The sequence below is a fragment of the Capricornis sumatraensis genome, chromosome 1 (genome assembly GCF_032405125.1).
Source record: "Capricornis sumatraensis isolate serow.1 chromosome 1, serow.2, whole genome shotgun sequence".
NCBI lineage: Eukaryota > Metazoa > Chordata > Mammalia > Artiodactyla > Bovidae > Capricornis > Capricornis sumatraensis.
Window position 1 is genome coordinate 129,515,377 of NC_091069.1, and position 26,269 is coordinate 129,541,645.

A 26,269-nucleotide genomic window follows, 5' to 3' on the forward strand; every position below is an offset into this window, starting at 1 on the left:
TATACACATACACGGATACAATTTCAAAATGAAGTATCAACTTTTGCTCTGAGCATCCATATATATGAATCTTTGTTACACCCTTATAAATATTACATATTAAAAGGATTTTTTCATTGTGTTTAATTTGATAGGAAGAAGTTGATATATTTTTGTTTTTATTTGATCACTATTCAGGTAAAATGTATTTTTCCTGATGCTTATTATCTATATCTTGATATTCTTCTGCAAAACTGTTAAAGTTCATAATCAACTTGTGGACTTTTATTGGTGTGTATAACACTTTCCTTATTAACAATATTAATGATTTCAATCACATCATTGCTATTTTGTACTGATAAAACTAATTCTTAATTTTTAGCCAGCCACATTCATTTCTATATTTTATTGTAATTTTTGAATACATCTACTTCAAAAACTCTACTTAAGTAATCAATGAATTACTTTCAACATTGCAGATGCTCAATATGTTAAACTGCTAATAAAATAAAATACTCCACACCCTCCAAGTTCAATTATTTCCTTTGCAGCAGTGACAAGAATAGAATCAAATAAATACTATCCCAATACTCAGCTTGACTGACTTTTTTTTTTTTTTTAATTTCAGAGAATAAGGCACCATGCCTTGAATTCTCTCATCTAAGTTTAAAGGATTCCTTCAGAGATCTGTTTAATCCCAAAATGGAGATATCTTTGATGTTGTATACAAGGAACAACCCAACTTGTGCTGAATCACTGTTTGAGAAGAATGATGCACTTAACGTTAATTTCAACACAAGCAAGAAAGTAGTCTGGCTGATTCATGGATACAGACCACTGGGCTCCACTCCTTCATGGCTTCAGAACTTTGTGAGGATTTTGTTGAACCAAGATGATATGAATATAATTGTAGTAGACTGGAACCAAGGAGCTACAACTTTTCTTTACATTAGGGCAGTTAAAAATACCAGGAAAGTTGCTGTCAGTTTGAGTAGGTACATTCAGAATCTTTTGGTAAGTCTGGAATTTTATGGGTTATATATGTTATACAATAAATGGTGGTTTTATAATACTACAAAATGGTGATAAAGTAAATACTATTTACTTTATTAAGACTTTGTTAATCAAGAATTACTGCACAAGTGTGAAGAATTACTGTGTTGATGTGCTTCACATATGCAGCCATTTTTCTTTTGTGTTAATGGATAATTCTATACCTAGACATGACCTATCTTATTTTTTAAAGTTATCTTAAAGACTCAATTATCATATTTTATCTTAAAATATTTTAAGATTTTTGTTTTTTTAACTCTGCCTATGCTGACTTCAGGATTAGTTAGTGATTTTATGTGGAGAGAGGAAATAAACTATTTAATTATTAGACTTTTTAGATATATTTTCTAAGATATGTCTAAAATGACAAAGTGTACATTGGTCAAAATGAAAAACAACTTGAAAAGTAGCATACTTGCGCCACCTTGGAGGCCGGTCTCACTTCCTTTTAGGCTTATCCAGTTTAAATGAAGTCCAGTTAAGTAAATTCAGGCCAGTTCTAGGTTCATCTGTGTTTCAAATGATCTTTAAGTCAATGTATATGGAGATCTAGAGATCTATGTCTGTTATAGAGAGAAGTCATAGTAATGGTGCTCGAGAGAAAGAAAGGTGATAAAAGACTTGGGGTCATTCTTGAGCTTGAAGTCCACCTTCGAGTTGTATTTGCTGAACTTCCAAGCCTCTGCTGAAATTCAGCAAGCATCATAGATCCAAGAAACAGTTGTATGTAGTTGTTAGAAGTCAGACTAGAGGGATTCAAAGACCACCATATCCACACCATCAGTGTGAGTCTGAGCAATAGCTTAACCATTCTGCTTCATTCCTGTCTATTCATTTGGGATAACAAAACTTTATAACAATATTTTATTTAAGTGTTATGGAAAATTAATTCTTAACCAGTGTTTGTTATGTAATAACCTTTAAATGAAATCAGCTATCATTATTATTTTTACATCCACAAATTTGGACAAAACCAAACCATCCCTCTGGAGACAGAAGGCTATTGATTCACTTGTTCTTACTGATAGCCTGAAAATTGCATAATTAGTTTTTCCTTTTTGCCGTGGCCTTTTCTATACTTAATACATATGTACTTCAAAGTGTGGAACTTGTGAATATTAAATACAGAAGTTTAGGAAAAGTCTAATGTTAGATAAATTTCTAACAGTGCTTTTCCTTGCAATGGCTCCATATTGATAAGGAAGGATGAAAAATTCAGTAGCACTAAAGTTCAGAGTAATATTCCCTGGAGGTTGCAGGTACTAGTCTGAGAAATGTTGAAGAAAATTATCACCCCATGCCTGGGAAATCAGAATCTAGTTTCTCATTAGAATAAATGTTCCACATCTTTCTATCAGCCATCAGATGTGTGATTGTGTGGACTGGACCATGACCTGCTTCCTGAGAGTGTAAGAGAATATAATAAGAGAAATTCTCCCTTGTTTACGCTCCTAATGTCCCCATACCCCTCTCCTGGGCTGCGAGTCTAGGAGGTGATCAAAACTTGGGCTTTAAAAATTAGACTCCATTGCTCTCCAGTTTGTAATCAGGCTAAGTCACTTAAAATCGCTGCATCTCATTTTATCATCTCTAAAGTAAGAGTGGATATTCACATTGTTCAGTCTTCTTCAAGTTTTTGACACAATTTACAGATGAAACAAAGCAGCAGGTTAGTTTCTATTTTGAAGTTAAATAGACCTAGACTTGAAGTCTATCTTTTTCCCTTAGTCAGTTCAGTTCAGTTGCTCAGTCGTGTCCTACTCTTTGCGACCCCAAGAATCGCAGCAAGCCAGGCCTCCCTGTCCATCACCAACTCCCGGAGTTCACTCAGACTCACGTCCATCGAGTCCGTGATGCCATCCAGCCATTTCATCCTCTGTTGTCCCCTTCTCCTCCTGTCCCCAGTCCCTCCCAGCATCAGAGTCTTTTCCAATGAGTCAACTCTTTGCATGAGGTGGCGAAAGTACTGGAGTTTCAGCTTTAGCATCATTCCCTCCAAAGAAATCCCAGGGCTGATCTCCTTCAGAATGGACTGGTTGGATCTCCTTGCAGTCCAAGGGACTCTCAAGAGTCTTCTCCAACACCACAGTTCAAAAGCATCAATTTTTCGGTGCTCAGCCTTCTTCACAGTCCAACTCTCACATCCATACATGACCACAGGAAAAACCATAGCCTTGACAAAACGGCCCTTAGTCGGCAAAGTAATGTCTCTGTAGTAATAAGTATATATGACTTTGGGCAACTCTCTATAAAACCATATTTATTAAGCATTTAATAGGTGCCAGGGAAAGTTTTAGGCAATGGATAAAAATAAATAGCTCATAGGACTTTGTGAATATTAAGTATGAGATTTATAAAGCACTTATCAAGGTCACTAGCACAAAGTATTCAAATATGTTTTATTTTTATTATTACAAAATACTTAATTAAGTATATTATTTTACATCTGCTTTTCTAGATAAAAATTTAATGGTATTAATATGTAAAGAAAAATCAGATATTTTATTAAAAAGTTGAACGAAGATATGGTTGTTTGAAATTATAAAATTGTATTCCCTGTCTCCCAGAAGTGGACTAAACCAGAAAAAATAATGATTTTTAGAACAGTGATGCAACGAGGCATAATTTGTGACTTTCTGAAATGAAAATTGTAACACTGCATTTTGAATTGCAGAAGCATGGAGCATCTCTTGATAATTTTCATTTCATAGGTGTGAGCTTAGGGGCTCATATTAGTGGATTTGTTGGAAAGATATTTCATGGTCGAGTTGGAAGAATAACAGGTAAAATATTTTAAATTATATTTATTTATTTTAAATATTTTTGATAAAATTAATGTTTTACTATACTTTTAAGTTTCAGAAATTGTTACTTTATTTAACAGGGGCAATATTTAAGCAATGGAAACTGCACAAATGTTTATCATTTTTCTATATTATATTCAAAGGCTGGTCTCTGTTTTAGTTAGACTCTTAAGTCTTACTTATTTCTTAACCAAACTTAAGTTACCCAAATAGAAATGGAAGGGAAATGATTTATTTTTGCATGTGAATTAATTTGCATGTGAATTTTAAGGAGACCTTATTGTAACAATCCTGAGGAAAGTTTTACCCATTAGAACTTTTACACATGCAAAACTTTTCTCATGTATTAACCAATAATATAACCTGTTATCATATATTTAATTTTTAGAAACTTTGATATAATTTAATTCTTTTGAATTTATTTTTCATTTTTTAAATTGAACACCTGAAGAGAGAATCAGGAGTTGGTATTTATACCTGGGAGATTCTGGACCCCAGTTCTCATTGTATTTCCTTAACAAAGTTATTGCCTTCACAAAGTTTAGTAACCAAATAATGCTGATATGGATTTTCAGGCCTCCCTTTAGGAATGGCAGTGGTTTTAAAACTAGAAGGATAATTTAGCTTTCTAGAATTATTGAGATCTATTCCAAGAATTATAATAATTTCAAATGTTAATACTAGAGTCTTAAGCAAAGGGGGAGGGGAGAAGTAAATAAATTGTTTATAGATATTTTACTGCAGCCATGAAATTAAAAGACGCTTACTGCTTGGAAGAAAAGTTATGACCAACCTAGATAGCATATTCAAAAGCAGAGACATTACTTTGCCAACAAAGTTCTGACTAGTCAAGGCTATGGTTTTTCCAGTGGTCATGTATGGATGTGAGAGTTGGACTGTGACGAAAGCTGAGTGCCAAAGAGTTGATGCTTTTGAACTGTGGTGTTGGAGAAGACTCTTGAGAGTCCCTTGGACTGCAAAGAGATCCAACCAGTCCATCCTAAAGGAGATCAGTCCTGGGATTTCTTTGGAAGGAATGATGCTAAAGCTGAAGCTCCAGTACTTCGGCCACCTCATGTGAAGAGTTGACTCATTGGAAAAGACTCTGATGCTGGGAAGGATTGGGGGCAGGAGGAGAAGGGGACGACCAAGGATGAGATGGCTGGATGCCATCACTGACTCGATGGACATGAGTCTGAGTGAACTCTAGGAGTTGGTGATGGACAGGGAGGCCTGGCTTGCTGCGATTCACAGGGTCGCAAAGAGTCGGATGTGACTGAGCTACTGAACTGAACTGAATTGAGAGTCTTTAAAGAACTTAAGTATACCTTACTTACTTTGATCAGTCTTAATTTTATCTTCCTTATAAAGGATGTGAAAATTGAGGTTAACTGAGTAAATTCAGGAAGGTCAAGAATTTAGTAACATCTAAGCCAGGACTTATACAAAGCTCTCTGGCATCCAAAGCCTATTCTGTTTCAACCACCATACTAGCGCAGTTTGAACAGTTGGTCAGCCTACTTTATTTTAAGAAGTGTTTATTCACATATTAGACTGGTTAGAATGGCTTCACATGCCAAGCAATCATCAGGGTTTAAAAGCCAGCAAATGTGTTGGATCTACATCAGGGCAATTTACAGGAAGAGAGAAATTTCTGCTTCATTCAGTCATGTTGGATCTAACAACCATTGGATCATAGAAAAAGCAACAGAATTCCAGGAAAACATGTACTTCTGCTTTACTGAATATGCAAAAGCCTTTTTCTGGATGGACACAATAAACTGTGGAATATTCTTAAAGAGATGGGAATACCAGACCACCTTACCTGCCTCTTGTGAAACCTGTATGCAAGTCAAGAAGCAACAGTTAAAACAAGACATGGAACAACAGACTGGTTCAAAATTGGGAAAGGAGTACGTCAAGGCTGCATATGGTCACTCTGCTTATTTAACTTATATGCAGAGTACATCATGCGAAATGCCAGGCTGAATGAATCACAAGGTGGAATCAACATTTCCATGAGAAATATCAACAACCTCAGATATGCAGATGACACCACCCTTATGGCAGAAGACAAAGAGGAAGTAAAGAGCCATTGATAAAGGTGAAAGAGGAGAGTGAAAAAGCTGGCTTAAAACTCGACATTCAAAAAACTAAGATTCAAAGATGGAGAAGCTCTATACAGTCAGCAAAAACAAGACTGGGAGCTGACTGTGGCTGTGATCATGAACTCCATATTACCAAATTCACACTTAAATTGAAGAAAGTGGGGGAAACCATGAGACCATTCAGGTATGACCTAAATCAAATCCCTTATGATTTACAGTGAAAGTGAGAAATAGATTTAAGGGACTAGATCTGATAGACAGAGTGCCTGATGAACTATGGGCAGAGGTTTGTGACATTGTACAGGAGACAGGGATCAAGACCATCCCCATGGAAGAAAAATGCAAAAAATCAAAATGGCTGTCTGAGGAGGCCTTACAAATAGCTGTGAAAAGAAGAGAAGTGAAAAGCAAAGGAGAAAAGAAAAGATATAAGCATCTGAATGCAGAGTTCCAAAGAATAGCAAGGAGAGATAAGAAAGCCTTCCTCAGCAGTCAATGCAAAGAAATAGAGGAAAACAACAGAATGGGAAAGACTAGAGATCTCTTCAAGAAAATTAGGATACCAAGGAAACATTTCATGCAAAGATGGGCACAATAAAGGACAGAAATGGTATGGACCTAACAGAAGCAGAAGATATTAAGAAGGGGTGGCAAGAATACACAGAAGGACTGTACAAAAAAGATCTTCATGACCCAGATAATCACGATGGTGTGATATTCACCTAGAGCCAGACATTCTGAAATGTGAAGTCAAGTGGGCCTTAGAAAGCATCACTACAAACAAAGCTAGTGGAGGTGATGGAATTCCAGTTGAGCTATTTCAAATCCTGAAAGATGATGCTGTGAAAGTGCTGCACTCAATATGCCAGCGAATTTGGAAAACTCAGCAGTGGCCACAGGACTGGAAAAGGTCAGTTTTCATTCCAATCCCAAAGAAAGGCCATGCCAAAGAATGCTCAAACTACTGCACAATTGCACTCATCTCACACGCTAGTAAAGTAATGCTTAAAATTCTCCAAGCCAGGCTTCAACAGTACGTGAACCGTGAACTTCCAGATGTTCAAGCTGGTTTTAGAAAAGGCAGAGGAACCAGAGATCAAATTGCCAACATCCACTGGATCATGGAAAGAGCAAGAGAGTTCCAGAAAAACGCCTATTTTTGCTTCATTGACTATGCCAAAGCCTTTGACTGTGTGGATCACAATAAACTGTGGAAAATTCTGAAAGAGATAGGAATACCAGACCACCAGACCTGCCCCGTGAGAAACCTATAGGCAGGTCAGGAAGCAACAGTTAGAACTGGACATGGAAAAACAGACTGGTTCCAAATAGGAAAAGGAGTATGTCAAGGCTGTATATTGTCACCCTGCTTATTTAACTTTTTTGCAGAGTACATCATGAGCAATGCTGGGCTGGAAGAAGCACAAAGTGGAATCAAGATTGCCAGAAGAAATATCAATAACCTCAAATATGCAGATGACACCACCCATATGGCAGAAAGTGAAGAGATGCCTCTTGATGAAAGTGAAAGTGGAGAGTGAAAAATTTGGCTTAAAGCTCAACATTCAGGAAACTAAGATCATGGCATCCGGTCCTGTCACTTCACGGGAAATAGATGGGGAAACAGTGGAAATGGTGTCAGACTTTATTTTGGGGGGCTCCAAAATCACTGCAGATGGTGATTGCAGCCATGAAATTAAAAGACGCTTACTCCTTGGAAGGAAAGTTATACCAACTTAGATAGTATATTGAAAAGCAGAGATATTACTTTGCCAACCAAGGTCCATCTAGTCAAGGCTGTGGTTTTTCCAGTGGTCATGTATGGATGTGAGAGTTGGACTGTGAAGAAAGCTGAGCACCAAAGAATTGGTGCTTTTGTACTGTGGTGTTGGAGAAGACTCTTGAGAGTCCCTTGGAGTGCAAGCAGATCCAACCAGTCCATCCTAAAGGAGATCAGTCCTGAGTATTCATTGGAAGGATTGATGCTGAAGCTTTAACTCCAATACTTTGGCCACCTCTTGCGAAGAGTTGACTCATTGGAAAAGACCCTGATGCTGGGAGGGATTGGGGGCAGGAGAAGAAGGGGACGACAGAGGATGAGATGGCTGGATGGCATCACCGACTTGATGGACATGAGTTTGAGTGAACTCCAGGTGTTGGTGTTAAGGGAGGCCTGGCTTGTTGTGATTCATGGGTCGCAAAGAGTCGGACACAACTGAGCGACTGAACTGAACTGACTTATGGCATCTGGTACCATCAGTTCAGTTCAGTTCAGTCGCTTAGTTATGTCTGACTCTTTGTGACCACATGGACTGAAGAATGCCAGGTCTCCCTGTCCATCACCAACTCTTAGAGTTTGCTCAAACTCATGCCCATCAAGTCGGTGATACCATCCAACCATCCTATCTTCTGTCATCCCATCCTATCCCCTTCTCCTCCCTCCTTCAGTCTTTGCCAGCATTAGGGTTTTTTTGCAGTGAGTCAGTTCTTCACATCAGGTGGCCAAAGTACTGGAGTTTCAGCTTCAGCATCAGTCCTTCCAATGAATATTGAGGGTTGGTTTCCTTTAGGATTGACTGCTTTGATCTCCTTGCAGTCCAAGGGACTCTCAAGAGTCTTCTCCAACACCACAGTTCAAAAGCATCAATTCTTCAACACTCAGCTTTCTTTGTAGTCCAACTCTCACATCCATACATGACTAGTAGAAAAACTATAGTTTTGACTAGAGACCTTGGTCAGCAAAGTAATGTCTCTGCTTTTTAAAAGGCTGTTTAGGTTGGTCATAGCTTTTCTTTCAAGGAGCAAGCATCTTTTAATTTCATGGCTGCAGTCCCCATCTGCAGTGATTTTGGAGACCCCAAAATAAAATCTTTCACTGTTTCTCATCACTTCCTGTGATCTGGTCCCATTACTTCATGGCAAATAGATGGGGAAACAATGGAAACAGAGACTTTATTTTGTGATTTCCTAAAGGAAATCAACCCTCAATATTCACTGGAAAGACTGATGCTGAAGCTGAAGCTCCAATACTTTGGCCACATGATGTGAAGAGCTGACTCATTAGAAAAGATCCTGATGCTGGAAAAGATTGAGGGCAAGAGGAGAAGAGGATGACAGAGGACCAGATGGTTGGATTGCATCACCTACTCGATGAACATGAGTTTGAGAAAACTCCCAGAGATGATGAAGGACAGGGATGCCTACTGTGATGCAATCCATTTTGTCTCATAGAGTTGGACATGACTGAGTGACTGAGCAACAACAACTATTCAATCATGTGGGCCAGATAAACTCGGGTTAATAGAAGATTGAGATAAGCAACATTATATTTTATTTTAAAAATATCTTTTTAAGATAATTATTGCCCTATTGAATAGATGTTCTCAAGGCATTTCATTTCATCTCTTCCTCAGCCTTTTTTTTTACTCTGCAGCAGATCATGAGCTTAGAATTTTATTTAGAATTCTGAATACACTAGAAATAATATTATCTAACACTTTTAATATATTTTTTCTTTTTTGTGTACAGTAAATTATTCCGAGAAATGAATGATAAGCTAATAATAAATATGTTTTATCCCACAGCTCAAATTGCACTTAAAATCATTTTAGACCTTTCAGTAGACCTAGGATGAGATGGTATGGAATGAGGTTATAGATAGGATCAGGATAATATTTATTATTTTTCCCCCCTCAGGAGGAGTAGTAGTTACTTTCTATTAAATAGAATTTTACTACCAGCATATTCGTAATTACTTGTTCAATGAACGTCCTAAAGAAAGCCACAGTATTTTGTCAAGGTATGTGTAGTGTGTCTTGACACTGCATCACTGATAAACTCAAGATTGGGAGTAATGTTATTCAAATAAAACAGATACTTGCTATTCATCTAGTTTATCTTTAGATATGTTTTTGGACAGGTTTAAACTTGTTATGTTTATAATTAATAATAATGCAAGTGTGTGGTAATAACTCTGTAATATAACTTGATTAATATATTAATAATTTCTTTCTTGAATTTCAGGTCTTGATCCTGCTGGGCCACAATTCTCTGGAAAACCTTCACATGGCAGATTAGATTACACTGATGCAAATTTTGTGGATGTCATCCATACTGATATCAATGGTAACAACGCAGGATTTATTTCTTACTTATTTGAAAATGCAAAAAGTGATGTGGACACTGGGGAAGAGGAAAAGGAAACAGTAGTGGACGAAGTGTTAAGTCTGAAATTATATGATTATTATATTTCCCACAAGCAACATTTCTTAGAGTTAGTTTATTCTGTGGTGTAAAATGACACTCTGCCCTTAGTTTTTAGGAACTGTCAGATCATCCTAAAAAACAGAAATTTGATAAAAAATTATACTTCATCCTTTCATTCTATTAACAATTTTATTGATTTGATCACAATTTCCCCCATGCTTAATATACCTGATATATTTAGGTTACTCTTCTCTCTTCTCATTTTATCACTTTGTTGTATAATAACTCAAACTGAGCACATATATTGAAGCACAGAGAAACAATAATTTTCCCTAAAGATTTTAAATTATTTTTCTCTAAATGTCTAACTCACTATTGATAGTTTTGCCCAGAGTACCTTGGACAAACACTTTCCAGAAATATTTTTGATGGCCCTGATCTCCTTCCTGTATTGAAACTGATATTGAGTACTTCCTATATACTAATCACTTTCAATTATTTATGTGGATTAATTTTGGAATGTTCCTAAATCCCCATGAAATAAGTAAACATTCCCCTTTCTGCTGATGGAGAGGCTCGGGTCTAAGTGACAAAGTCAGTAAGAGGCAGTCACAATTTGAAATAGTGTCTTTTGATTCCAGTATCTTCACCTCACCAGTATGTTGCTCAGATTAACTAGTAATTTACATGTGTTATGGTTGGTGGCATGGGAAAGATATAGTGCCATGATACAGACAGGAGAAACTGACCCAAAGATGGTTCCCAATTCCCTATTTCTTCAGGTCGATTTTCCCTTAGACCCAGGTAATTTATTTGCTCCTCTATTATCCTGAATTTACTATAGGAGAATCGATATCAATGATTTTGTGAAATATAAATACCGTTAATGCAATAGGTGACAAGTTTTCAACTTCTATGCCTATATACCAGTGTGCTGAGCCTATAATTAGAACAATTATGCTCTTTATTTGGAGAAGGCAATGGCAACCCACTCCAGTACCCTTGCCTGAAAAGTCCCATGGATGGAGGAGCCTCGTAGGCTGCAGTCCATGGGGTCGCTAAGAGTCAGACATGACTGAGCATCTTCACTTTTACTTTTCACTTTTATGCACTGGAGAAGGAAATGGCAACCCACTCCAGTATTCTTGCCTGGAGAATCCCAGGGATGGGGGAGCCTGGTGGGCTGCCGTCTATGGGGTCGCACAGAGTCGGATACGATTGACGTGACTTAGCAGCAGCAGCAGCAGCAGCATGCTCTTTATTTGGAATGTAAGTTCATCTACATCATACAGAGTCATTGTCTAAAGTTTCATAATTCTAATATGATACCTTCAGCCTTTTATGTCTCCCTAATCTCGAGCCCTTGATATCACCTTGACGTTTCCACACACGACAACACACCTAGTGCCCAGGTACTCTGCAGTTCTTTTGAAATTCCAGCTTCAGTTCTGCTTATGGACTTTTGAATTAATGTTTCATACATTTTATTGCTTTTTGTTTGCATTTTTTTAGTTTTCTTAATAAAATTTTTGGATTGTCTTATATTCTTGATATCTTTTGATGACTCAGTTTATCAAGTACGACTTGCCACTAGGTGCCATAAATTGCCACCTTTAATTGATCTTTGTATGACTCTCACCAATGAGGAACACAGATTTTTGATACTGCATATCCACTGGTTTCAAAGAATCCCTGAATAAGATATTTGAGGTCAGCACATAAACCTGACAGATTTCTCTTTCCTGAAATACTAACCCACAAGTGCATTTTCTACTTGTCAGTAATTCTTGTCTTTATTCAGATGTTAATGTTAAAGAAGCTATGTTGCCTTTCATAATTGTTGATTAGATAATCTGAATAAATATTCTTTCTGGGATATCAGGGAAAAAATTACCAGTTCAATATCCAGAACATTAAAAAAAAATACAACACTCCAGGGAGGTGAACTGGTCATTTGGAGTCGCTTGTCTCATGGATGGTTTTCTGATGTAGAGAGTATAAAAAGTGTTTTTGTAACCCTCATAAGATGTTTTAAAACATCTTATGCTATTTTTTTAGACCCCAAAGGGTAGCACTATAGCAGTAACAATAAGCTTGAAACAAACCAGACTCTTTATAGTCTTTAGCAAGCTTTTAGTAATTCAGTGTTATCCAGAAAAAACTCACATATTAAGTTTTGTTTAAGGAGTTCTTACATTATCAGACCCTATAGGTATCTGATAGAAGCAAATGATAGTTCTTTATGTACAAGGATCATGCCATCTATGGCCTCAAATTATTTTTATATATATTTTAAAACGTCCTGCATCTATTGGAGATAGCCAGGTACACTTGAAGCAAGAAACACATATGAGAACCAAGAAACAATTGTCAATAGAAACAGACCCATAGGTCTCTGACTATTGGAATTATTGTACACCAGCTAAAAAGTGCTTATTATTTTCAAAGAGATAGATATCTCTTTGAAATAGAGATATTGGAAATATCAGCAGAGAATGATATTTAAGTATAAATATGACCTATTCTATTTGATAAAAATAATAATAGTTCTTAACCTAAGAAGTAAGTTAATTGACAATTATTGAGTGGGTTTAACAAAGAATTTGAATCAGGTTCAAAGAGAAAGCATGTGACTTGGAAAATCGGTGATAGCCTATTTCTAGAATGAAGAAAAAAGATCCAATACAGAGCAAAAAGCAAATAAAATAGACAATACAGAGAGGTAAGAGGTTCATAGGATACATAGCAAGAAGGTCAATCATATTTCATTCAATTTCCAAATAAAAAGGGAGAAAAATGGAACAGAAGTGATATTTAAGGATAATATCTCAGAATTTCTAAAAACTCAGGAATTATAATCAATCAAAAAATTGAATTGCACAGTTAATTCCAATGTGAATAAATAGACAAACTCATTGAGACATATGATGATAAATTTACAGAAAAACCACATTAAAGCATATAACATAAAATTAAATGAATACAATGATCTAAATTACAACTAATTTCTCAAGAGAAGCAGTGGAAGTTAAGAAAGAATAGAGTTATATTTTCAATATGTTGAAAGAAAATAGCTTCCTAGTATTGCAGTGTGTTTCAGGAAAAAAAATGAAACTAACAGTTTCAGACAAGTATACACTAAGAGAAATTATCATCAAAAGAAGGAAAATTATCCTTTTATGGCTATTCAGGAAGGAAGAGCACTGAAAATGGTAAAACACACTTCAGTTTAAATGAATATTGACGGCATAAAACATTGTAATTGTTTTATAGAATTTGGAATACATAGAGAATTAAAATACATTACAAAAATAGTATATTGTTAGGGCTGTTAAATGAAGTTCAAGCATTCATTGTTCCTTAATTATATGTAAGAAAGTTTAAAAGTAACTGTAATTAGCCTCCAATTAAAATTAATAAATTTAAATTAAAAAAAGTAATTGTCAACATTTGGTGTACATAACCTTCAGCAATAAGTGAACCGTGAACTTCCAGATGTTCAAGCTGGTTTTAGAAAAGGCAGAGGAACCAGAGGTCAAATTGCCAACATCTGCTGGATCATGGAAAAAGGAAGAGAGTTCCAGAAAAACATCTATTTCTGCTTTATTGACTATGCCAAAGCCTTTGACTGTGTGGATCACAATAAACTGTGGAAAATTCTGAGAGAGATGGGAATACCAGACCACTTGACCTGCCTCTTGAGAAATCTGTATGCAGGTCAGGAAGCAACAGTTAGAACTGGACATGGAACAACAGACTGGTTCCAAATAGGAAAGGCATATGTCAAGGCTGTATATTGTCACCCTGCTTATTTAACTTCTATGCAGTGTACATCATGAGAAATGCTGGGCTGGAGGAAGCACAAGCTGGAATCAAGATTGCCGGGAGAAATATCAATAACCTCAGATAGGCAGATGACACCACCCTTATGGCAGAAAGTGAAGAGGAACTAAAGAGCCTCTTGATGAAAATGAAAGAGGAGAGTGAAAAAGTTGGCTTAAAGCTAAACATTCAGAAAATGAAGATCACGGCGTCTGGTCCCATCACTTCATGGGAAATAGATGGGGAAACAGTGGAAACAGTGTCAGACTTTATTTTTGGGGGCTCCAAAATCACTGCAGATGGTGACTACAGCCATAAAATCAAAAGACACTCCTTGGAAAGAAAGTTATGACCAACCTAGAGAGCATATTGAAAAGCAGAGACATTACTTTGCCAACAAAGGTCCGTCTGGTCAAGGCTATGGTTTTTCCAGTGGTCGTGTATGAATGTGAGAGTTGGACTGTGAAGAAGGCTGAGCGCTGAAGAATTGATGCTTTTGAACTGCGGTGTTGGAGAAGACTCTTGAGAGTCCCTTGGACTGCAAGGAGATCCAACCAGTCCATTCTGAAGGAGATCAGTCCTGGGTGTTCATCGGAAGGACTGGTGCTAAAGCTGAAACTCTAGTACTTTGGCCACCTCATGTGAAGAGTTGACTCATTGGAAAAGACTCTGATTCTGGGAGTGATTAGGGGCAAGAGGAGAAGGGGACAACAGAGGATGAGATGGCTGGATGGCATCACCGACTCAATGGACATGAGTTTGGGTGAACTCCGGGAGTTGGTGATGGACAGGGAGGCCTGGAGTGCTGCAATTCATGGGGACGCAAAGAGTTGGACACGACTGAGCAACTGAACTGAACTGAACTGGTGTTCATAAATCAAGGCTTTCTGTCAAATCTCTAAGTATTTAAAAAGATAAAAAACTATATAAGAATACCTGAAAGTGAAAAGTGAAAGTGAAGTTGCTTAGTCGTGTCCGACTCTTTGCGACCCCATGGACTGTAGCCTACCAGGCTTCTCGGTGCATGGGGTTTTCCAGGCAAGAATACTGGAGTGGATTGTCATTTCCTTCTCCAGGGGATCTTTCTGACCCAGGGATAGAACCTGGGCCTCCTGAATTTTAGGCAGACGCTTTACTGTCTGAGCTACCAGGAAAGCCCCCATAAAATGCTATTCCTAAAATATTTACTGAATATATACCTCACTTCCACGCTAATGGAGGACAAAAATGAAATAGTTGTGTTTAAGTCCAAAAGAAGGCAAGGAGATAAAGAATCACATAGAGCAGGCAAGTAAACAAAAGTAAATAATGAGAAATTTAAACCGAGCTATACCATTAATTGTAAATATTTCATGGAGATGGAAGCATAAAGAGTAATATTCTCTATAATCAAAGAAATTAAACTATAAATAGATGAGAAAAATATAAGTTGAAAATCCAAATATTTATAGAACATAGTTTTAGATAACTAATGAAGGAAGAAAAAATAATAATGGAAATATAAAATATTTTAATTCAATAGTATTAATGTTACTACATATTAAAATTTGTTGGAATCATGACTAGAACTAAATGTCCAGCTTTTATACAGATATTTTAAAAGACTAAAAAATCAATAATCTAAGCATCTATCAAACCTAGACAGTGTGTTAAAAAGCAGAGACATCACTTTGGTGACAAAGGCCCATATAGTCAAAGCTATGGTTTGTCCAGTAGTCATATATGGATGTGAGTGTTGGACTATAAAGAAGTCTGAGTGCCCAAGAATTGATGCTTTCCAAAGGCAGTGCTGGAGAAGATCTTAAGAGTCCTTTGAATAGCAAGGAGATCAGACTAGCGGATTCTAAAGGAAATCAAGCCTTAATATTCATTGGAAGGACTAATCCTGAAGCTGGAGCTTCAGTACTTTGGCCACCTGATGGGAAGAGCTGACTCATTGAAAATGACCCTGATGCTGAGAAAGATTAAAGGCAAAAGGAGAAGGAGACAACAGATGTTTAGATAGCATCACTGACTCAATGGACATGAATCTGAGCAACTCTGGGAGACAGTGAAGGACAGAGAAGCCTGGCATGCTGCAGTCGCTGGGGTTGCAGAGTTGGTCATGACTTAAAGACTGAACAACAACAACAAAAAGCATCTATCTTCAGAAATTAAGAATTAATCAAATAGCACACCTATAGATATTGAGAAAGAAACTAATGAAAGTGTATAAAAATGGAATAAAAAGTCAGTTAGAAGTGATTTAAAAAGCCAAAAATTTGTACTTTACTTCCAGATTAAGTGGTCCTTGTAGAGAAAAAATAGAAAGGACAAGGAGAGAAAACACAGTATCAATACAGGTAAAGGAAATAGTGTTAAAGATACTATAGGTATTAAAATCATTGTAAGACAATATGATGAACAACATTTACAGATAAATATGATAATATATGACCATATGCTATGGTATGTAAAGTAGAAAAATTCTTGTGAAAAGGCAAAAGCATTTTCTGACAAGTGAAAAGGGAAAATTTGAAGAGTTTTATAATTATTGATGAAATAGACACTGCAGTTTAAAGCCTTCCAACTAAATACCCAGGCAAATTTTTGTTCTCTACTAAACAAGTAATAAATAAGACCACTTTTACACACACTTTCAGGTAATAAAAAGTAAATAGGAAATGGTTTGTAAATGTTTGAGAAGGCCATCACAAACTTAATGTCAAAAGAAAGACACTGCAGAAAGATAGTTTGCTGGACATTCTCTGTTAAAAACAAAGATGCAAACGTTCTGTATCAAGTATCACACTAGTAAACCAGCAACATATAAAGTTGGTATCAAATCACATCCAATTTGGATTTATTATTAAGAAGCAAATTTAGTTTACCATTCAAAAATCAACTTCTTAATTCATCTCATCAAAAGAAGAGAAAATTCATTTAGTGATCTCATGTAAATATAGAAAAAGCTCTAGGGAGGATTTATGTATGGTAAAAATTGGCAAATTGGAAACAAAAGTAAAAGTCCACAATCTGGTAGAACAGATCTATTCAAAAATCAATAGAAAATGTCACATTGCCAATGGAATATGGAAGACTTTCTTTTTGAGACTGGGGACTGGGCAAGGATACCCGTCCTTGTCATTCTGCAGCAACATTTAACTGTATGACTTCAGTGTAGTAAGGGGAGAAATGAATTAAAAGATATAAGAGTATAACATCATTTTCAGATGATATGTTTGCATGAACAGATAACCCCAAAGAATCTCCAGATAATTAATTAGAATTCACAGGAAAAACTAACAAGGTTGTTGAATATAAGTTATATATACAAAATTCAATGCTTTCTATAAACCAGCAATAGGACTTAGCAAATAAAATTCTAGAATTATACCATTGTAATAAAATATGGCGTACCTGGTAATAATTCAATAAAACTGCTTAAACACGTTATGCAGAAAACCGCTAAACATTGCAGACCAAAAAGTGAGCAAAAGAAAGCAAACCACATATACAAACATGAATATTATATACGTGCCAATTTTTTACAAGCTAACTAGCAGCCTTAGTGCAATTTTATTAAAAGCCAATCATTAAAAAAATAACCTCACAAGCTGATTATAAGATTAACGTGAAATGCTAAGGGTCAAGTACCATTGAAGTATTCTTGAAGAGAAAAAAAAACACAAAGACACGCTCTTCCAGTTTTTACATCTTATGGTAGTAATGAAGACAGTGTCATATTAGTGTAAGGGTAGACAAAAAGTCAGTAAAACAAAATACAGAGTTATGGACTTATTTAGATTTATTATGATTTTGATACTGCTGGACAATATGAAAGTGATTCTCATTTTTTCTGGGTTTCATTTTTTAAATTGAAGAAGAGTTGATTTACAATATTGCGTAAGTTTCAGATACACTTCATAGTGTTTCTGTTTGTTTGTTTTACAGATTATATTCCACCATAGGTTATTACAAGATATTGGGTATCACTCCCCATGCTATGCAGTAAAGCCCTGTTGCTTGTCTGTTTAATGTATTAATCCCATGCTCCTAGTTTGTCCCTCCCCCTGTTTTCTCCCCTTTGGTAGTTTTGTTTTCTATATCTGTGACTCTGTTTCTGTTTTTTATATACATTTATTTGTATTATATTTTAGGTTGCACCTATAAGTGATATCATATGGTATTTGTTTTTCTTTGACTTATTTCACTATGCATAGTCTCTAGATCTGTCCACGTTGCTGCAGATGGCAGTACTTCACTTTATGGCTGTCTAATATTCCATTCACTTCTTAATCCAGTAGTCTGTTGATGGGCACTTGGGTTGCTTCCTGTCATGGCTCTTGTACATAGTACTACTGTGAACACTAGAGAGCATGTATCTTTTTAAATTAGTGTTTTCATTTACTCCAGATATATACCCAGGAATGGAACTGCTGGATCAATGGTAGTTCTGTTTTTAGTGTTTTTTTTAAAGGAATTTCCATACTGTTTTCCTTAGTGGCTGCACCAATTTATATTCCCATCAATAGTGTATGAGGGTTCCCTTTTCTTAATGTCATCTCCAACATTTGTTATTTATGGACTTTTTGGTTAGTGGTTCTGTGTCAGTCAACTGAAAACTCTAAATGAAATAATATATCTCTAATGCCCATAAAACACAAAATAGGAAAATGTAGGAAATATATAGGAAAATTTTTTTCCTATGGTGAAAGAAAAAGCAATAAACATATTATGAACTATTATTTTAAAAATATTTGTAACATAACATTTTTCTAAAGTGTACATGAAAATCCATAACCCAAATTGAAACATTAAGATGTCTGATTATATTAAAATTAAGAACTCATTAAAGAACCTCATGAAAGCTAACACCAAGCCAAAACAGGAAAACAGGTAAGTAAGTCCTTTACATCAGTAATAGAGAAAAATCGAACTTAATTAAATCAAGACTTGATCAGACATTTTACAAAAGGGAAATTCCAACTAGGCACTGGAAAGTTCTTAAAATCTTCAGTAAGCAGAAACATGTAAATTAAAACCTCGTGTAATACCACATGCCTACCAGAATGACTAAAATTAAAAAGCCTGACAAGACCATCTATTAGAGGGTATGTAAAACAGCAGAGATACTTGTATGTTGTTGGTAGTGGTATAAATTGATATAACCTCTTTGGCAATTTATTTAGGATCATTTATTAAAATTGAATATACTCACATTCTATAACACAGCAATTCTATTCCTAGGTATGTGACCAACACTTATGCTTTCAAATATGCATTAATGTATGTGTTCAAGGATGTTCATAGTATTAATATATATTAACCTTAAATTTGAAACAACATATGTCCATCAACAGAAGAATGGATAAATAAGTTGTGGTAGGTTTGTCAATGAAATACTGTATAGCAATGAATCATTGCAAATGAGTGACTACATTTATACCTGACAATGTGGTCTAATATCACAAATATACTGATAACTGAAAGAAGCCAGACACAAAAGCATGCTTGAAATATGAGTCAATTTAAACATATTTCCACAATGAGCTAATATAAAATATATTGTTTTGGAAGCATCCTTATAAGTAAAGAATAGAAGTAGGAAAAAGTATGAAAAGAAAAAGTGGTTTTTATTTTTATAGAAAAGTAAGGTGCTTGTTATTGGGTTATTTCCTGACATTGGTTTGGTAGCTAAGTGGCTGTTGGCTTTATATTCATTAATTAATCTTTAGTTTTATGTCTTATATTCTTTTCTGCATGTATGTGTTATATTTTACAATAAAAAGAAAATTAAAAAAAAAAAAACATATCTGCTCTCCCCACCCTTCTTGAAACCAAGAGAATGAATGGCCCAAGCAGACTCAACTGCCCTGCCCCTTCCATCTGATAAAAGGGAAAACACATGCCTGAATCAAGGGCTACTTGTAAGTTAATAATAAATATCTTTTGCTTCTTCCTGATTCCTGAGCAGTCTTCTTAGTTTTGATTCTACTTCAGATGCAGATTGGAGAAAACGATGGCTCTAAACCTGAAGCCCCCTAGTTTCAGAACTCTTATGATGAGTTCAAATATGAAGAATTTTTAAAGATCTCCAAAATTATTGGGCTTATTGGGGGTTACATTTAGAAGACTGTTCTTCCTTACTAAAATTCTACAAGCTAAGTGGGGGATGGGATGGGAGGAGGAGTTGGTTAGTTTATCCTCCCCGCTGACACAATCAAATCCTACATGCACTTCCCTGGATTCCAGGGAATTCTGAGGAAGTCACCCAAGTTGCCTTTTGTCTCTCCTTATACCCTGTATCCCCTTCCCTGTAATGCTCAATGCCCACTGTCCCCATGCCCTGGTAATGCAGGGCTGTTATCTTGTTCTGATAGTAACTAGAACTAAATCAAGTAGCTGCATCTTGATCCTTACTGTCAGACCCAAGTATTTATCTTTGCTGTGCTCAGTCTATTGCTGATCTCTCTGAAGAGTTCATTGTGTTGTAGGAAATTTCTTGAAACCCAAGCCAAAGCACTGTTATCTTACTTGGCAGTTAGATCACAGTCCCAAATATTCTGAGCTTGCTACCTTTTTTTTTTTTTTAATTTCTATGGCTCCCCTAGGTTACAGACCCCATATTGGTTAATATACCTAGAAATTGCACCTCCCCTAATGTCCCAAGGTTCTACAGATACAGTTGGCTGTCCATATGCATGAATGTGGGACTTATGGGCAAGTGGGGATGACTGTGTTGTACCATTTTGTATAACAGACTTGAGCATCCTCAAATTTTCATGTCTCTGTGGGAGAGTGGGAGATGGAGGGGAGTTCCTGGAACCAATACCGCATGGATGCCAATGGATGAATGTATACAGACATTCTTAAATCATAGCTACATGTTTCATGTCACTCTGGCCCAACTTGTTCCAGTTGAAGTAGCATCTTTTGATTTTTCCAGTTAGTGAGTCTAGCATCAAATGCTATGCATTATTATCCAGAATGAGAGTGAAAGATCACACCTAAAAAGTCCTAAATGACTTAGCTTCATTTCCTCCAGTGCTCTCTCTCACATGTTATACCAGATAAACTGGATTCTTTAAATAGCCCATATGCTCACAGATATCTGCTTGATTCTGCCTCACTCACATCCTTCACACTTCACATCTTTGTTCAATTCTCACCTCATCAGTAAGAAATTTCCCAAACTATTTAAAAGTGCAACCTGCCACATTCACTGTCCCTTATTCTGCTTAATTTTTCTCTGTAGCACTTATTATTATCTGACATACTGCATTTTTACTTGTTTATGATGTCTTTCTTCCACTAGGATGTAATTTCCACTACAATGAGTATTTTTTGCTCTTCCTTTTTCAGTTGTATTGATATATTCATAACACAAAGAACTGTTATGGGCCCATAATACACTGATCACATGTAAATGTATTAAATTAATGAAATATAATTTGCATGAGATGTTAAATTGAGGAAATGATACCAAAAAAAGTCATCTTTTGAAAAAGAGATTTTTATTTTCAATTCACATTTTGAGTTACTGTCAATGAATTTTATAGGAAACTTTGTTTTATATGTGTTGCTGAACTGATTATACATACTTTGTGATTCTTGGGTCTTTTCTTCTCAGGTTTAGGCATTAAACAACCCTTGGGACATATCGATTTTTATCCAAATGGAGGTAAAAAGCAACCTGGCTGTCCTAAATCAATTTTTTCAGGTATACAAAAAATATTTTAGAATAAATTGTGCATGCTTCAAAAGAATGAAAGAAAATCCGTTTTTTTCCTTTTTAATCTGTGGTCAACAGTTTTTCACCACTGCTCATTATTCAGGAGTTACTGGTGGAAATGGTCTAATTTGATCCTTCTGAGTTCATAAATGTTGACAGTAGACATCTCATTTGATTGTGGATGAAACCTATTATCTTATAGTCTCAACATTTTGAGTTTATCAGTTTAAACATTAGAAGTTATGTCAGTGAAGAAGCATGTGTAGCCAAAGTATCATATAACACAATTTTGGTTTCAGGATTTAATTTTTACCATTGTTGTTGTTGTTTAGTTGCTAAGTTGTGACTGACTGTTTTGTGACCCCATAGACTATAACCCACCAGGCTCCTCTGTCCATGGGGTTTCCCAGGCAAGAATGCTGGAGTGGGTTGCCATTTTCTTCTCCAAACATTACCATAGTTTTATTGTGTGTTATTCACAGATTGTGAACTTTTGCACTTGGTCATTCTGTACATAAAGAGCTAAACAACTGCTCTCTGTGTGGAAGTTGGCTTACTTTAGAGCCACAGTGAGAAATGTCCTGAGATCTACAGTGGGAACTGGTCAAGAACCACATCTTTAAAGTTCACAAAAACTAGAGTAGTTTAATCAAAGGAACAGGAATGTGAGAAGTTAGGAAAGGAAAGGGACATGATAAATCTTTAATGTCACCTGTTTGCATAGGTATCTTTGACATTGAGTAGGAATGTTAGGGGTGAGAGTTTAGAAGGGAGTGATGAGTACACTAATAATTAAATATGGTAGCCCTGTGTGTGTAATTTGTCAAAGTACTGAAATTAAACATTTTTGCTACTTTAATTACTTTAGAAAATTTTCTTATATGTTTCATGTAAAAGGCATACTATATTTAAGCTTTCATTGGTACCATTTATTAAGTTGCCTGAGATAAAACTGCATTGTAGTCAGCACTGTGATATTCATACAGTGCACAGAATTAGGTAGAATTTAATCTTTAATTTTTTTTCTAATTTACTTGAACTTGATCTAACTGCTTGATTTTTAACACTTAAGGACTTGAATTTATTAAATGTGACCACCAGAGAGCAGTTTACTTATTCATGGCAGCTTTGGAAACGAGCTGCAATTTTATTTCATTTTCTTGTCGTTCATACAAAGATTATAAGACTGGTTTATGTGCGGATTGTGCTGACTTTAAGGAAAAATCATGTCCTAAACTAGGTAAGAGAGATTGTTATAATTACTCTAATTCTTTGTGGAAAGTGAACAACATAATTGTGTTATTATTTTCTGCTGGAAGCTTTCATGTTTACTTGTTAATATACTAACATTTGTTGGAAAAGTCTTCTGTAGGACAGAGAAAATAATTCATTTCCTAGTAAATGTTTTTAAGGTTCTTAGTGACAGGAACTTGGTCAACCTCTTTTCCATGCTGCGTGTAGTGTATGCATGTGGTGGCCTTTTGATGATCCTTGTTCTTAACACACAGAAGGATCTATCATCCATCTATGTTTCCACTAAAGAAAGAAACTTATTCTTATTTAGTGATGCTGTTACTTTGTATTTTTAAGGGAAGTCTTAAGAAGTGAAGAAGAGGTATGAGCCATGGTTAGCATTTGTTATTTAGCAAGTAGATATGAATCACCCATGGTTTATACTTTCTAAATCAATAAACTTGGTAAGAACAGTTAAGTATTGCAACTTTTGATGAACTGAAGGCTGACTGTGGGAAATTATAGGGAAAAAAGAATCCACATAAAAATAGAATTTTAAAGCTGGAAATGAATCTCAGAGGCTGCTTGTTCAGTGTTTGCCAAAGACAATACCAGACCCCAAGTGTGTCAGGAGCATGTAGACATCTAATTGTATGACGACAGGTCTACTAGAAATGTTTCCAAAGCCAAGTAGCTTCAATTAAATGGGTAGCAATGACAAAGTCTGAATTAAACAGCCTCCTGTGATTTTCTTTCATAGGAGGTATATACTAACAAATGTAGAGAATCACTAGAAGAGGCAAGCAATCTGCAGGCTTTGCTAGACTTATTTCCTCATAGACCTCTCTGTCTAGAATATATTTTAGTTTATATAATATATCTTAGTGGGATTGGTTTTCTTCAGCCCTCATGTTGGCGATTGCTTTTCTGGTCCTATGGCTTTTCCAAAGTAAATTGTGACCCAGGGTGAACATGTGGATTGCTTAAGGGCACAAGTGAAAACTAGAGTTAAATCTCTGAATTTTCAATTCAATATTCTGTCTACTGCATTCAGATTTCAAATTCGGAGGTAGCAATATAGAAATAGACACATACATGAAGTAGGAAGCATCTTAGATATGTGTGTGTATATTACATATTCTATATGTACAAATAAGATTTATATCTGAAATATGTACTATACATACAATATATAGTATTATATATAAATAGCATAGATGATATATATATTTCACATATAATAGAGGTGATATCTATACTATATACCTTGTATGTATAATGTGTACATATACATGCTGTATCAGCATGAATATGTATATAAGAGAATTGGAGGCTGTGCTCATGGAGTTAAATTTTATGTTCAAGTTTTATCTAATCAGTTTATTCTGCTGAATTCACTAAAAGGAGTTTCAGGTAAAGTTACCAACTTATAAATAAAAACTTTGGCAAATGGACTTTAACCATATGGAGTATGCAAAGATCTGATATGATTTCCAGTGTGTAGATTTATTTGTGAATCTTCAATCTAAGAGTTGTTATAGTTGAAATAAATAGGATGTGAAATTCTTTGAAAAGTGATTTTAAGTTATAAAAATCCATAAATTGTAATTATTATTATAATACATTGATCCTTTAGTTCTTTTCAGTAATTAGATGTTTTTATATTTTATATTTGATGCAAATTCAGTGACTAATATTCTATTTCTCAAATCTCAGGTTATCAAACTGAGCTATGGAAAGATATTTTGAAAGAAAGGATAGAAAACACAACTCTCAGGACGACTGTATTTTTGGATACTGTTGGAACAAATCCATTCTGTAGTAAGTTAACATTTTTTTAACAAATGAACTAATTATTAGTTTTTATACACTAATTTCAATTTTTATCCGAAATGCAAATTTCATTATGTGCTTTCAAGGAACTTTAAAATTTGCTAGAGGGTCAGTTGTACAAATGCAAATAAAATGAGCATATGCTTTGGGTAATATTCTTCCAAAAAACAATCAATGTCTTTTGTTTTCCCCTCAATTTCCATGACTATTCTCCCATGTTTAGTGTTATGTCAGCATATAACAACTCACAGAGTTTAAGACATCTATCTACACTATTAGCTCCCCTTTGGAAACTGAAACTAAATTATATAAATACAAAATGTGCAAGTAAATAATAATCTTCCCAATTTATTTAGAGTTAAATAAGAGAAAATTTGGAGAACAGGAGAAAATCTCAGAAACTTATTAAATAATTAGATTTATGAGGAAGTATTAAAAAAAAGTAAAATTATTCTGTTTAGCAATCAGGAGCTTAAAGTGGTTTAAATAAAGCAAACACTATTATATGAAAATATTATGAAATACGTTACCATAAGTTTGCCATTGATTCTGGTTCCTGAGGAATAAATATTTGAAATAGACCCAATAAGATATTTTTGGTCAGTTATTGTAGGTATGGGCTTCCCTGGTGGCTTAGAGGTTAAAGCATCCGCCTGGAATGCGGGAGACCCGGGTTCGATCCCTGGGTTGAGAAGATCTCCTGGAGAAGGCAATGGCAACCCACTCCAGTACTCTTGCCTGGAGAATCCCATGGAGGGAGGAGCCTGATAGGCTACAGTCCATGGGGTCGCAAAGAGTCGAACACGACTGAGCGACTTCACCTCACCTCCACTGTAGATATTTTGCAGTCAAAGTTGTTATCAATTTTTAAGAATTTTAAATGTTTTTGAGGTGTCCTGTTATTCAGAATTGTTCAGTCACTAAGTCGTGTCCGACTCTGCAACCCCATGGGCTGCAGCATACCAGGCTTCCCTGTCTTTCACTATATCCTGGAGTTTGCTCAAACTCATGTCCATTGAATCAGTGATGCCATCCAACCATCTCATCCTTTGTCACCCCTTTCTCCTCCTACCCTCGATCTTTCCTAGCATCAGGATCTTTTCCAATGAGGTGGCTCTTCCCATCAGGTGGCCAAAGTACTGAAGCTTCATCTTCATTATCAGTGCTTCTATGAATATTCAGGGTTGCTCTTCGTTAGGATTGATTGGTTTGATATCCTTGCTGTCCAAAGGCCTCTCCCAACACTAGAGTTCAGCAGTATCAATTCTTCAGCGATCAGCCTTCTTTATGGTGCAGCTCTCTCATCCAGACATGACTACTGGAAAAACCATAGCTTTGACTATGTGGAGCTTTGTCATCAAGGAGGTCTTTGCTTTTTGATACATTGTTAGGTTTGTCACAGCTTTTCTTCCAAAGAGCAAGTGTCTTTTAATTTTGTAGCTGCAGTCACTGTCAACAGTGATTGGAGCCCAATAATACAAAATCTGCCACTATTTCCACTTTTCCCTCATTTATAT

The 26,269-nt window shown here is 35.7% G+C and overlaps 1 protein-coding gene across 1 annotated transcript in view; it reads left to right on the plus strand.

Moving 5' to 3' along the window:
* The first annotated feature begins 615 nt into the window (after positions 1-615).
* LIPI (lipase I) overlaps positions 616-26,269 on the plus strand; it is a 56,234-nt gene continuing 30,580 nt past the window's right edge. The window contains exons 1-6 of the mRNA XM_068968023.1: positions 616-993; positions 3,707-3,815; positions 9,968-10,069; positions 21,585-21,674; positions 22,759-22,926; positions 24,636-24,740. Coding sequence (XP_068824124.1) covers positions 682-993; positions 3,707-3,815; positions 9,968-10,069; positions 21,585-21,674; positions 22,759-22,926; positions 24,636-24,740 — 886 coding nt within the window. The 5' untranslated portion in view covers positions 616-681. The remainder of the gene's footprint in view (positions 994-3,706; positions 3,816-9,967; positions 10,070-21,584; positions 21,675-22,758; positions 22,927-24,635; positions 24,741-26,269) is intronic.